Consider the following 15,399-nt stretch of genomic DNA (forward strand, 5'->3'; position numbering starts at 1 on the left):
GCTTGTGGTTTTGCTCCTGCACCTGAGGTCACAATTTGCTGTTTTTCAGCCACACTGTGGCTTTCACTACTTGCTGCTCTTTTGAGTAGTTTTAGTTGAGTAGCATGTTTTAAATTCCATTTCAGACTTCCCTTATTTTTATTTGATGATGGAATGATTTTACAATTGAGTTTGGTATTGGTGCAAGATGCCTTAGGCACATGTTCATGGAGAGGCAATTTACAATAATTTTTTAAAATGTAAATGTAAAAAGGACATTGCATAGCTATTGAATGTCTAAATTCACACATCAGTGGAACTTCAAAAAAGCCTCTAAAATATCTAATCTATGCAGCTGAGAACACAGACATGAAAAAACCCCCCACAGAATTCTTATCTGAATCTTATCCTGTCTTCTATGTTTGTAGTTGTTAGCCAGGGAATCTGGCTTGGATCTTCACCTGTTTGCATTTGCTTAAAGCCATTAAGCAGATGACCTTTGATTAAATTCAGTTACCCAAATACATCCAATTGAGTCCCATGGCTGATATGTACTTTGCTCTGTTACAGAAATATAAATAATGAGAACAACTCAGAGCACAGTCAGTCATGGCTCGAGACATCATGAGGATTTTTCTTCTCCTGGTAGCTATTGAACTTTGTTGGGCACAATACAACCCAAATACAAAGCCTGGAAAGACATCTATTGTCCACCTCTTTGAATGGCGTTGGGCTGACATTGCCGTTGAATGTGAGCGTTATTTAGCACCTAATGGCTATGGTGGAGTTCAGGTAGGTACTGTCCACATAACAATACTAGAGATTTTCTACATACAGTTGTACAGTTTCTAATTTCCCCTCGATTTATCCAGTTCAAAGAAGAGAGAGTTCAACATAAATTATAGACAGAACCAGGAAGTAGTAAATATTTGGGCTGCACAGGGCCAGAGTTGTACTGATTGTCTCATGGTTTAATTGAATGTGTTGTGAACAAATCTGATGTCCAAAAAAAATTTTTTTTAAAAAATTGACCTGTTTGAAAGGTTGGGTTGATTAATCAGGCTGATATATTGAGGGTAGCTGTATGAAAAGTTTGGCTTATGCTCACATGATCCTGTGATTATTTCTGTACACACAAGTTGCAGTTCAACAGGGAATGTTTCTGAATTTCTACTGGAGTCTAATGCATTAGCAATTTTCTGATGCATTAGCAGTTTTCCATTGTTCCATTTTTAATTTCCAAATTTTATACACAGCTCTGTTTGTGCTTCTTTTTTTCTACAGTTTTCAATTCCTTTGGTTCGTAGGCATTTCCCTCTTCACACACACACACTTCTTTACAGATGGGAATGTGTGCACTGGTATAGCACTCCAAAAATATGTTTGTGTGTCTGAATCAGGATTTTTTGGGTATGATGTTTTACTGAAGTTCATGTGCAGATAACTAAAACACTGAACAGATTTTCATTTTAGCAATATAACTGCAATTACATAAAGAGTGCATTTTTGTGGACATTGATGCAGATTATTTGAGGGTACTGAAAGCTAAGACAAATTGCACATGTTCCTATATGAGAATTTGTTTGAGAATTTCCCCTAGTTATAACAGAATTGAGAGAATGGAATGCACAGCAGTGTGAAATTCCAGAACAATAAAGAAACAGAAGAGGAAAAATTTAATCATCCCTAAATTCAACCTTTGTTACTACTGAATAGCTGCCAAAAAAGTGGTTTGAATGGGAAACAAAATGTGTGCTGACTTGGAAACTAATAATCATCAAGCTGTTTGTAATACATTCACTTTGTACAGATTTACTGAATCCACATTCTCAACATGAATTGACCTTTAAGTAGCAACCATATTGGAAGTGTCAGCCTTGTGAGATATTAGATAAAAAATGAAAACATTTTGTTATATCTTTCATGACTCCATTGTACAGACTTGTGCTATTCTATTAATGTCATTGGGAGTTGTGAGTAATGAAAACTATTATGTGATTTTCTAAATTCAGGGCTACATAGAAGACCAAATCAAATGGTGGGAATTTTGTTTGAGATGCTTCTAGCATTTTCCCCTTTTAGGACTGCCGTGTGTGTGTGTGTGTGTGTGTGTGTGTGTGTGTGTGAGGGAGGGAGGGAGAGGAGTTCCCACTCTGATATCAGCCTGATAACCAGTTCTGTATGATTATTAGAGTTGCCATTTGTTTGCTTATGGTTGGCATCCTCTTCTGATACTGAATTTTTAAGGCTGTTAGCAGTCAGAGACCCACATACCTTTGGAACTGCGTCTCCCAGTTTGACCCTGGAAGAGCACTGCACTCAAGCAATAAGAACCTTGGTCTCCAGCCTGAGAGAGGACCAGCTGTCCTCAACTGCTGTCCAAGCTGCAGCAGGAGCATTTGGGAGCAGGGACTTCAAAATAGGGGTTGTGCAGTGCTGCAGTGTTGTTTCTGACTAGCAACCCAGAAGTGATGATTTATTTATTTAGTTAGTTGATTTCTATTCTGCCCTTTCCCATTAACGGGCTCAGGGCAGAGTATAACATGTCAACAATAACAATAATGAATCACAGTGATTAATTAATAAAAACAAGCCATCAAAACAATAAAATCAATCAGCACCAATTGTACAAGTTCAACAAGAGGCAGCTCTGGCACAATAAAATACATTGTTGAGATTTCCTTCCAATATTCCTAGTATGTCACCACATTGAGCTGATGTCACTTCTTGGTTCTAGCAGGAAGTGATGTTGTGGCATTGTGTGATGCCATCCCCCACCCCATTTCCGCCCATAGCTCCCCTGAGTGCTGGTGGGGGTTATATATTTATTAAATTTGTTGGCCATCCCTCATTAAGCATAGGGTTCAAGGCAGCTTATATCCGGAACATATACAGTAGATGAAAGAAATTAAAACTGCAGTAAATACTAAAAACATCAACAGTCGATCAGCATAATGTCCAGATGGCTGAAGTTTTCTTTAAAATACCCACCAGCTCCTGGGTGATGGGGATGTGGAAGAGTAGGAGGGCGGTGGGTTTTGGAGTGCTAGATCATCACTGTCCACAACTGAATGCCTGGCAGAACATCTCTGCCTTGCAAGTCCTACAGAAAGGTAACAGATCCCATGGGGCGTGGATGTTCTCTGTCTGAGTTCCACCACCTTTCAGCTCAATGTGGTGAGATCAGCTTAATGTGGTGACATACTAGAAATTTTGGGAGGAAATCCCAGAACATCACCCCTTGGCAGGACAATATGAAGTCTCTGCTCCCAAATGCTCCTGCTGCAACTTGGAGCAGAGCTGGCAAGCCTAAAGTCGCATGGAGCAGCCCAGTGTGGTTCTTTTGGAGTCAGGAAAACTATTGATAAGGGAGGAGGCATGACCCCGCTCCCCAGTTCATGTTGCAGTCCCAGTCTGAACTGGCACTCATGCAGCACCAGCTATTTATTTTTTTTAAACAAAAGCAAGCTCTGCAAGTCGAACTGCAAGCATCTCTTCTGGTTTGACCCATAGCTGTAACTAGCAATTTGCAATTTTGTAACCTAGTCAACTGTAATGTCTTGCCAAGGGGTAAAGAGAATTTTAGCAGATTCCAATCAGATGGAGATGTATGTTAAACATTTCCTCACCCCTTGGCAGGACAATAAAGATGACCAGCTTCATCAAGTAGGCACAGTGTTACAAGTGTAACCTTGGTAAAGTACTATTTGAGAAATGGTTGCCTATATTCAGCAAATGTATTCTTTGTACCTTGCTGGAGTGCAATGAAGGTATACTGATTTTTTCTAATGATTTAATGTAGCTGAGGCAGCAGCATTAGTGCAACAATTTCTCATGCAGGACCTGCTGGGCTAAGCACCAAGAAAGGAATGCTATGAGAGGCAGTCCCACAGAGGCAATGATCTGGAGCCTCAATAGAAATATATGCCCTGTTTAATGATGGAGTGGGCTTCCTCTTGCTGGTGACACATGATCAGAAACTTACACTGCTCTGAATGTCTCAGAACTGGCTTTCTGCACGGTTTGAGCCCATAGCAAACATACAGAAGCACCACCTGCTCTTTGCATTCAATGGCTTTCTGTTTGACCACATATGCATTTTTAATATGGGTTCAAATTCCCACATATCCCTTTCTCCAATATGCAACGTAATTAAGTAATTATCATATGGCGGTGACTGTAGTACAGCCAGGAGATCCAAAGGCTGTCTGGCAGTCTGAAACTCTATCTCTTTTTGTGGCAAGCTAGGTTTATCTTTGGGGCTGAGAGAAATGTGACTGACCCAAGGTCACTCAGCTGGTTTCCTGTGGAGGAGTGGGGAATCAAACCTAGTTTTCAAGATTAGAACCCAGTTCTTCAGATTAGAGTCCATTGATCCTAACCACTACACCAAATTGGCTTTCCAATATGCAAGGTAACAGTAGAGCTGGACTACCTATTATGTTTTATGTCATACACAGACCTGGTGGCTTACTACGGTACATATAACTGGAAGCAATGGATATATGGATTCAGCATGTTCTAAGTTCACTTAAGATTCCTGCAGAAAATAGTAAGAGCGTCTTCATTCCAGGACAGAAGTGCAGCATCCATCCTTGGAGATTAACCATGTTTTAGATGGATTTTCTATTGCTTGGAGCACTACGAGAATCTAGTGGAAGCTGCAGTGCTGTGGCACAAATAAATAAGAACCATCTGTGCTTGTTTTCAGTAGTATTCAATGCTGACCTATCAATTTATATTACTCTTCTCACAGATCTCTCCTCCAAATGAAAACCTCATTATTACAAGTCCAATGAGGCCATGGTGGGAAAGATACCAGCCTGTCAGCTACAAACTATGTACACGATCTGGAAATGAGAATGAATTTCGAGACATGGTGACCAGATGCAATGCAGTGGGAGTAAGTGATCTGCTGGGATCAGTGAAAGACTTTTTGACCAAAGTTCCAGTCCAATGATATATATTTTTCAATAAGAGAATCAGTTCTCTTAGGAGACCTGTACAATTCAGCTGGTACTCATGCAAACAAAATAGAAGTAAATGGATCCCTCTTATATTCAGAATGGAGCCATTTAAATTGGACTAATTTTGAGGTCTTCCGGGTGAATACCTTAAAGTGTTATAATTTAAAATCAACCACATTGTAGATCAGTACTGCCCACTCACACACAGTGTTACTGGAAATGCAACTAGGGTTGCTGTCCTTCAGGTGGTATCTGGAGATCTCGTATTACAACTGATCTCCAGGTGACAGAGTTCAGTTCATCTGGAGAAAATGGATAATTTGGGAAGTGGCTGTATGGCATTATAACATGTTGAAGTTCCTCCCCTCCCAAAATTCCACCCTCCTCAGGTATTTCCCAATCTGGATTTGGCAATCCTAAATGCAACAGTATTTAGAGCCTCCACTTCCCTGAGATCTTACTCTGGTGCTCCCTTATAAAAACATAAGAAGAACCTTCCAGGTCAGACCAGTAGTCCATCTAGTCCAGCATCCTGTCTCACACAGTGACCATCCAATTCCTCTGAATGGCCAAGAACAGGGCATAGAGGCTGAGACTTTCCCATGATGTTGTCTCATGGCTTTGGTATTCAGAGGCTTAATGCCTCTGAATGCAGAGGTTCTCCTCAGTCACCATGTCTAGTAGCCATCAATAAACCTATTCTCCACGAATCTTATCTAATCCCATTTTCAAGCTGTTTATTCCTGTGGCAATCATTACATCCTCTGGCAGTGAATTGCAATCAGTCTCCTTCTCCTCATGTATTCCTTGGTGGCCTCCCATCCAAATACTGGCACTTTTTAGTACTTTTCAGTGATACAGCAGATGCAAAAGGTGTCCAGTGATAGATGTATGCAAAAGGTCCCATGTTCAACCCCTGGCATCTCCAGTTAAAAGGACCAGGCAGTAGGTGATGTGAAAGACCTCAGCCTGAGACCCTAGAGAGTTGCTGCTGCCCATCTGAGTAGACAATACTGAATGTGAGTGCTTTCACACCATGACTGTTTGCAAGTGGATTTTGCCATTATTTACACAGTAAAAAATCCAGTCGCAAAGCACATTATTTAGTGTGTGTGAATGCACCCTGTGATGGACCAGTGGTCTGATTCAGTATGCCAGTTCATATGTATCATGTTGGTCATATTATCCTTGTATTGCTGATTGGAGACTAAGGGCGTTTTTGCACTGACCTTAATTGGCAGCGACGTCCCTCTTCACCGTGCAGGATCTGCGCGGATTTCGCACCAATTGCTGCGGAGCACCCGGAAGAGCCGCAAAGTCCCGCGGCTTTTGCGGCACAAATGGAAACTGGTTTTTGGCGGTTTCCATTTGCGCTGCAAAAGCCGCGGGACTTTGCGGCTCTTCCGGGTGCTCCGCAGCAATTGGTGCGAAATCCACGCAGATCCTGCGCGGTGAAGAGGGACGTCGCTGCCGATTAAGGTCAGTGCGAAAATGCCCTAAGGCTGAAAAGAATAGTTTATCTCATGCCAGGTTGTGAATTCATGGCTGAGGCAATATCTTAACTGGGAATGTCTTGGTTTACAGCACATAGCCTTAAATATTCTGGAACGAGCACATTCTGATATGAGTGGACTAGGAATAGCATTTATTGGTCAACACAATGTCATGTGTTCTTATGTATGTCCTTATTCAAAGCAACACATGAACACACCAATGCAAGCTCATGATATGCATTCGTATTGCTTTATTAATGTGGAATGATCAGCTCTTTTTCTGTGTCAGGTACATATTTATGTGGATGCAGTAGTCAACCACATGTGTGGAGCTGCAGCTGGATCTGGTACCTATTCTACTTGTGGAAGCCCCTTTAATTCAGTGACTCGAGATTTTCCTGCTGTTCCATACTCTGGCTGGGATTTCAATGATGGTAAATGCAGAACTGGAAGTGGAGAGATTGAAAATTATAATGATCCTTACCAGGTAAATCTTTTGAATTTTATGTTCACCACTCCTTTTCTTTATTATTCAAGGTAAAACGGTATTTAACTTGGTAAAAAAAAACATGCAGTGTGACATGTTCTCATTAGCTGGAGTATACAACGACTATTCTAAATTTGCACATGCAATTGCTTGCCCCCACTTTATACACACACACACATATGCACATACCCCTCTGCTAACAGGAATGTTGGGAATACTTGTCTATTCCAGCTCTTAAGATGCTCTCTGAGGTCAAGAGAGAGATTTTTTCCCAGTAGAGACTATGAAAAATGAATGTTGGATGTACATACAAAGTGTGTGCTTCACTGCTGAACCATACGTGCATTTGGGGGATGGGGAAAAAGAAACTAATTTCTCAATGAACTTTACTTTTCAGGTTCGTGACTGTCGCCTTGTTAGTCTTCTTGATCTTGCACTAGAGAAGGACTACGTGCGCTCCAAAATTGCAGAGTATTTGAATCACCTAATTGACATTGGAGTAGCAGGATTTCGAATTGATGCTTCCAAGCATATGTGGCCTGGGGACATGAAAGCATTTTTAGACAAGCTACACAACCTGAACACTCAATGGTTTGCCGGAGGAACAAGGCCTTTTATCTATCAAGAGGTAATCTGAGTGTCTTAGAATCAAGTTGAAGATATACATTAACCACATTCAGGGATAGCTGCAAAAGTTGGCAGACATTTGTCAAGTACCCAGTCCCACAATGGAGATGGTCATTGTGTTGAAAGCATTATCATTTTCACTGTTCACAGATTATTCAAGGTCAGAGTCAATATGTGAGAATGTCTTGTCTGATCCCCACCCCCAAATCCTGGAGATGGCCTTGAGCATGTGCATATTTTAATGGATATGCTTAATCCATGCTCTCCAATGCACACACAAGTACACACAGATCTTCAGCTGAGTGGTTGCAGCCTGGTTTTCAGGGTACCATCTTTTGTGAAGGCAAAATTGTACTCTACTTGAAGGAGAGCTTTCTCAGTAGCCATTCCAGAACTTTGGAACTCCCTGTCTAGAATTATTTGCTTGACACTATTCTTGCTGACTTTTGCAAATCAGTTAAAATATATTCCTTTAACATGATCTCTTTTGTGGATGCGACTGAGCAACTGATTCTATTGCCTCTTGGCTGTCCTGTGCCCCTATTTTTTCCCTGTTGTGAGGTTAAGATTTCTTTTAGGGATGCTGTTAATTTTGTGGTCAATGGCTGTGACAGCTTGTAAATAGAGCCTCTGATCTGTTTGGTTCTCTGCAGTCAGCCTGGAATAGCAGCTGGACATCTTTGCATCTTTGCAACAGAGCTGGTGTTTGGGTTTCATTTCCCTGTCTTGCAAAGTCACTGGAGAACAAAACAAACTGAACTAGCAGGTTTTCAGGCATCCCTAGTTCAATGTGTTAGAAATGTGAATAACTTTCAATATTTGATGGCTTTAAATCATTGCTGAAAAGCTGAATAAAGAAAGAAAAGAAAAAAAATAATGAAAAGAAAATCCTCTGTTCATACAGAGGGTGGAGACCATGCCATGCTTTGTATGATAATGGACTGGATCTTATCTAAATTTTCTGGTAATTTTCTGTTGTGCTGCAAAACACCACAGAGCCATTTCACATGTGTTAAATATTAGGTGAATATCTGCAATGCATTTAATGTGCACTTTAAAGTACAAAGAGTTAATGTTATACTCCCATGGTATAATTGACTGAAAGGTGTCATGTTAGGAAATATGAAAGCTCCACTTCTTGTGTTTGGTTTAGGAGTCCTTTCACAAATGCAAGCCATCGCTCAATGTACACATGCAATGTGAATCAGCCTACATTAAACTGAATATGTAATGTCGACACAGGAGCAAAGTTCATGCATGAATAATCTTTCTTCATATCTCTAAACAAATGGTCCTTGGATCCTTTCTTTGCTTTTCCATGCTGAGATTTTTTTCAAAGCTGTGCTCTTTGCATTGGTTCTTTCTTTATTCTAGTAGTTGATCATCATGTTTCTAATTTTTTCCAGGTGATTGACCTAGGTGGAGAAGCAATTTCAAGCAGTGACTACTTTGGAAATGGCCGGGTAACTGAATTCAAATATGGGGCTAAGCTTGGAAAAGTAATCCGCAAGTGGGATGGAGAAAAGATGGCTTATTTAAGGTAATTTGATCTCATTTTTTTCCCTAAAAAAATTCCCAAATCTTAGACTACTGCACAATTTTAAATGCCAACTAGTTAATTTGATTGTTTTATTGTTTGTGTTTAGGAACTGGGGAGAAGGTTGGGGTTTTATGCCATCTGACAGAGCTCTTGTGTTTGTGGATAATCATGACAACCAAAGGGGTCATGGTGCTGGCGGAGCCTCCATTTTGACTTTCTGGGATGCTAGGTGAGGAACCCTTTGGTAAGATTGACTAGCTCCCCCCCCCTCCTCTTTCCTTTCACTGAGAGACATATAGCTGTTGATTTCTCATACCTTCCCTCACTCTTTTCCAGGCTGTATAAGATGGGAGTTGGTTTCATGCTTGCTCACCCTTATGGGTTTACCCGTGTAATGTCCAGTTTCCGTTGGCCAAGATATTTTGAGAATGGAAAGGTCAGTTTTTTATAGCACATCATTTGAATCAATTGGTTATGCCTATTTCATTATTGATTTATTTTTAAGCCAGTGTTGTGTAGTGATTAGTCTTGGACTAGAACTTGGAAGACCCAGGTTCAAATCCCCAGAGCCATGAAGAGTGATCTTTATTTTCAGTTCAAACATAACTCATCTCAGAGGGTTATTGGGTTGGAATCCAATTTTTTGCTGGTTTGCACTGAATAAATAATACAAGTGCTGCTGAGGTTCATGGCTAGCATTCTTTTGTAGTTATGGCCAGAGGTGGAATTCTAGCAGGAGCTCCTTTGCATATTAGGCCACACATCCCTGATGTAGCCAGTCCTCCAAGAGTTTACAGGGCTCTTTTTTGTAAGCTCTTGGAAGGTTGGCTACATCAGGGGTGTGTGCGCTAATGTGCAAAGGAGATCCTGCTAGAATTCCACCCCTGGTTACGGCACTGTGATGACATTCCTTTAGTTTCACCTCAGAAATTAACCAAATTGAGAGTTTGTTCTTTAAATTCAGTAGCATGAGAATACTGAGGTGGTCAAGCAGATTGTTCCACTTCAGTCTGAAAGTGGAGCATTCTATTTCTGAATATTAGGGTTCCTTCATGATTAAGCATTGGTCTTTTTATCCCAGCAAATGTACCCTGTTTATAGTCTGATAATTTTTCTAGCTCTGTTCTAACATTTGCATTTTCCAATTACATTTAACAACCAGGATGTTAATGATTGGATTGGACCTCCAAGCAATGCTGATGGGTCAATTAAAACTGTTACAATAAATCCAGACACAACATGTGGCAATGACTGGGTCTGTGAACATAGATGGCGCCAAATAAGGTTGGTAATTCTACAGATCCTTTATGACTTCTGCTTTTCACAGATGAGTACACTTGCAACACATCCTAAGCAGAGTTATATCCATCTAAGACCACAGTGGGCTTCAAAGGGTTATTACTCTGTTCAGGAATGAACTGTTAATAATTTTTAAATCCAGCTTGAATTTTGGTTAATATATAGTTTCACTCTATAGTATGGTAGTGAAATAACATTCATCACAATTTGCCCTCAAAGGAACATGGTGATTTTCCGCAATGTTGTGGATGGACAACCATTTACCAATTGGTGGGACAATGGCCAAAATCAAGTGGCATTTGGGCGTGGCAACAAAGGATTCATTGTCTTTAATAATGATGACTGGTAAGTAGGCAAAGAAGCTTCAAGTCTAACAAGGGACATAAAACTATATGATACTCAGAATAATGCTTCAACAAACCTTGTTCAGCATCACAGAAACTTTCAAAGAAAGACAGTAGTAGGTATTTCCTGGCTATGGAAGCAAAGCAGAAGCCTTTGGTTCCATAGAATAGTACGGAACAGCTTGGCAACCAGCAGCAAAACGTGTGTATGTGGACATAGGGGGATGGCCATTAACAATGCTGTGGCATCACTTTCTGGGAAACCCAGAAGTGTTGTCATGCATTTCTAGGAATCACTGGAAAATCTGTGATAAAACCATAGATTCTTAGAGAGGACTGACAGCACTTCTGCATTTTTCCCTGGAAGTGACATTAGTCCTCTTTAGGAATCAACAGAAACTCTGTGGTTTCACCAAAAAGTTTCAGGTGATTCATAGAGAAGTGTGATGTTACTTCTGGGTTTTCCTTGGAAGTAATGTCACACAATTGGCTCAACAGTCATTTCTTCAGCAGTGGAAAGCAGGAGCTGAGAATAGCAATCTTAGATCTACCAAGTTAGTTTAGCAAGTAAAGTTTAATGATAAAAGATGACTATATATTTTTAATTCCCTTTACATCTCCTTTTAATAGGAACTTGTCTCAAACTTTGCATACTGGCCTTCCTGCGGGTACCTACTGTGATGTAATTTCTGGGCAGAAGGAAGGTGATAGATGCACTGGGATTGAAATCCAAGTCAACAATGACAGCACTGCTTATTTTCAAATTAGCAACCATGCTGAAGATCCATTTGTTGCCATCCATGTCGATGCTAAATTATAAGTCAAGTTAAAGAAATGCTTTCCGTTGATCTTGCCTTCCTAAATCATATCTGGGTGACACGTAATAATTTAGAAACCTTCAAAAGAATAAATGGCTGCAAAGCTCAAATGTGTTTGTCATTTGTTTTATTGAAGCAGCATTTGCGACCGGTATTTTTTCCCCAAGCCAGATAAAGCTGTCTCTGTCTGGCCACTGCTCCAGAATGTTTAAACAATGTTTTTATTTATTTATTTACATTATGTATAGTCCGCCTTTCTCACATGGATTTAGAGTGGATTTCACATAGTGAGTCAGTACAGTCAACAAAATGGGATATTTGATAATTAATGCATTAGGTTATTAGAAGACTGGAAAATACCAGAAAGAACAGGAGCATAGCATAAGTATTAATATGACATATTAAGTGGTACAGAAATTGCATAATAAGACCTTGTTTGCAGTCTGCTATATGCAGCAGAAAAGATCATAAGTCCCTAACATTTATCCAAGAAGGTTTGTGAGACCATTTTGTACTGTTCAGCCTTATTAGCTGTGCAGAAAAGCCCTCTTGCATAGTTCAGTTTCGTACAGTGTGCAGAAGGCAGAGTGGGAGCTTTCCTGACCTTCTCAGGCTCCTGTAAGGTGGAAGCTACAATGGAGAAAGCACATGTACAGGCAATTGTTGCTTTTACCTGTTTGCAAGTTGGTACATGCAGAAACCCCTGCAGACATGAGCAAAATTATCATGGTGGAACACAGAGAGAGAGGCAGTCCTGTAAATAAGAGGGACCAAGACCATGTGCTCAGCAAGAAATGGGCAACCAATGGAGGGTTTGCAGAATGGGAATAGTCGAGCCATGGCATTCTGCACCAGTTAGAGTTTCTGAATTGATCTTGAGGGGAAACCAGTGTATAATGCATTGCAGTAATCTAGTTTTGATGTTACAGTGGCATGGTTCCAAGTGTCCAGGTCAGGTGTATCGAGGTATGGTGCTAGGCTGAGTTGGAAGAAAACTTTTTTTGCAGCTGCATTTGCTTGCTTCTCCAATAATAAAGCTGGATCCAGTATGACCCCCAAGGCTTTAACTGAATCAGCAAAGGTCAGCTGGACTCCCTGGAAATTTGGAAGACAATTTTCTTCAAGGCCTGCACCTTTCCAACTAGCATTACCTCTGTCTTTTCAGGGCTTAGTTTCAGTTTGTTCACTTTTAGCCAATAACTGCTGCAGCCAGGCAGCGATTGTGACATCCTGCCACTACAAGCTACCTAGTGGTAATGTGGAGCTTCCCATGTTACTCAAGACAGAAATTGCTACATAGAGGCAGTTTCAGGTAGCCAGCACATAAACATATAAAGCTGTGTTATCTTGAGTGATAACAGTGTTATCTTGAGTTTTCAGTGATTTTTTCCCCCCTTCAGATCTTAACTCTTAGTTTTTCAGTGAGGAATTCTCACATTCAAATTTATTTTCCTGCTGCACTGCCATTTTGTGTTGTCAGTGATGCATGCTGATCCCACCTACTCCCCACCCCCCAGGTTGTCCCAGAAACATTCACCATTTAAATAAATATATATATAATATTGATTGTGTGGTAACATTTTTATTATGTTATGATGTTATAATATCACTACATATGCAAAGGGAAGAGGTTCTGTCACTGGCAAAGTCCATGACAATACATTTAGCATCCTTCATAATAATTGAATAACAATGTTATGAACTGGTGTATCCAGTTCAACGATCATCCACTATTTCTTAGTTGGTGACTAAAGAGGAGTGGGAACCTTTGAAATGGCAACAACCATGCTGTTCCCGAGGATACATCCAGCCATATTTTACAGTGTTATAATGTTACTGCACATGTGCAAATGAAGGAGGTTCTGTTGCTGATTAAGTACATGATGATACAGCTGTACACCCCCTTTTCAAATGAACACATGGGAAGGATTGGATCCAAATTTAAGAAAAAATTACCCAAAGTAAATGTCCTTTTTGCAATGGAGTGCTGCAAAGTCAGAGCATCAGCTGGGGATTGAACTCACTGGGAAACAGCAATAACAGTGGAGTGTGGAAAAGGTCTGAGTCAAGCCAAGACTCCTTTTACATGCTCTTCCCACTATGTTCCACTTCGATCTACCTTTCTCAGTCTCCACCCTAACCTCTCTTTCCAGCTCAAAGCTGAATGTGCAATAAAAGACTATAAGGCCGACTCAACCCTTGTTTCAGATAACACAGTTTTTTCGTCATGGGCATCTATATTTCTGGCTGAGACATTACGTATTATTTTGGAAATGAAATGGGATTGGAGACTAGATCTGCCTGCCAAAGGTGATTATTAGGAAATATTTAACAAGTGTGATTTCTTTTGAACTTTAACAATGAAGATTTATAAAAACTTTGGAATCTATTTTCCTTGACAAAAGCTCTTTGCCTGCCCCCCCTACAAAATTTGAAATGAATCTTCTGATGCACACTTTTGTTGTTATGAGGCTTGTTTGTTTTTAATTTAAAAAATAACCACATCCTCCTGTACTTTTCTCTAGTGAGCGTGTCAGCATGAAAACAGGGATCTCCTCCTCTCACAATAACAGTAACTGGATATTAGAAAAAATACACCTGCTGAAGTTCTGTTGTGCAGTTTTGGAACACTTCCTGGAGATCTGCCAGAAAACAAGCTGGCATCCCTAATTCTCTCTTTCTCTCTGAATTTTTTTTTAAAAAATTTCAAATATCTTTGATAAGGAAATGGGCAGATGGAGAAACCATGCAGTCTTCTTTGTTCTTTCTACCCATGAATATAAATGCTGGGGAAACAGAATGTTGTGGGAAATAGCTTGTTTTGGAAAGTGGTACTCAGTACCTTGAACAAACACGGGTAGATCAGTGCAAAGTTCATGGTGCTTTTGTTGGAGTTACAATGATCTGATGTTTTGATGTTTTCATAAATGATGTCTTCCATGTAGATATGATTTTCAACTCCCCTCCCCCCTTCCCTGAAACAGAAAACTACCCAGCATTTCTGGACACCAATAGGTAAAATGATGGTTCTAGGCTTTGCACACAAAAAAGCCTTGACTTTGATGAATAACTGAAGACTTTAAAATACAACTTAATAATAGTAAAAAAAGAAACCTTGTAAATGGAAAATTTCCTGGAACAAAACAGGATGCATGGAGTACATTTTTTCTTATTGTGCCAACTTCATAACACTGATTCATTCCCACAGATGTTCATTATTCTTTTTATAGTTCATGTTTTTATTGCTACACAACTACACTATCTTATGTATATCTATTTGCAAGTAAATCCAATCATGGGACTTACTCCTAGGCATAAAGTACAATCCTAAGCATAGTTTGACTTCAGTGAACTTAGAAGGTATAATGGTGTTTAGGATTGTACTGTTAGTCAACCACCCTTGGCGAACCAAATCTTAACACCATCCCTCTGTTCAGGGTTTTTTTGTAGCAGGATCTCCTTTGTATATTAAGCCACACACCCCTGATGTAGCCAATCCTCCTGGAGCTTAGAGTAGGCCCCATAATTAGAGCCCTGTAAGCTCTTGGAGGATTGGCTACATCAGGGGTGTGTGGCCTAATATGCAAAGGAGTTCCTGCTACCAAAAAAGCCTTGCCTCTGTTAGATTGGTCATATGTGGTTAGCGCTACCCAGTAGGGTTACTAACCTCAAGATGGGATCAGGAGTTCTCTCGGTATTGCGACTAATCTCCAGACTACAGGGATCAGTTCACTTGGAGGAAATGGCAGCACTGGAACTCTATGAACTCTATGACATCACTTCCCAGTGGAGTTCGCTTCTCTTCTGGGTTTACCAGCCTCCAGGTGGGGCTTGGAGATCTCCCC

The 15,399-nt window shown here is 40.3% G+C and overlaps 1 protein-coding gene across 1 annotated transcript; it reads left to right on the plus strand.

Moving 5' to 3' along the window:
* Positions 1-514: 514 nt before the first annotated feature.
* Positions 515-11,664, plus strand: LOC132566850 (pancreatic alpha-amylase). The gene is made up of 10 exons (XM_060232298.1): positions 515-771; positions 4,736-4,882; positions 6,729-6,926; positions 7,324-7,554; positions 8,960-9,093; positions 9,200-9,322; positions 9,430-9,529; positions 10,256-10,377; positions 10,612-10,737; positions 11,367-11,664. The coding sequence occupies exons 1-10, from the start codon at positions 589-591 to the stop codon at positions 11,554-11,556; spliced, it is 1,554 nt and encodes a 517-aa protein (XP_060088281.1). The 5' UTR covers positions 515-588; the 3' UTR covers positions 11,557-11,664.
* Positions 11,665-15,399: the final 3,735 nt, after the last annotated feature.

The sequence above is a fragment of the Heteronotia binoei genome, chromosome 2, assembly GCF_032191835.1.
Source record: "Heteronotia binoei isolate CCM8104 ecotype False Entrance Well chromosome 2, APGP_CSIRO_Hbin_v1, whole genome shotgun sequence".
NCBI lineage: Eukaryota > Metazoa > Chordata > Lepidosauria > Squamata > Gekkonidae > Heteronotia > Heteronotia binoei.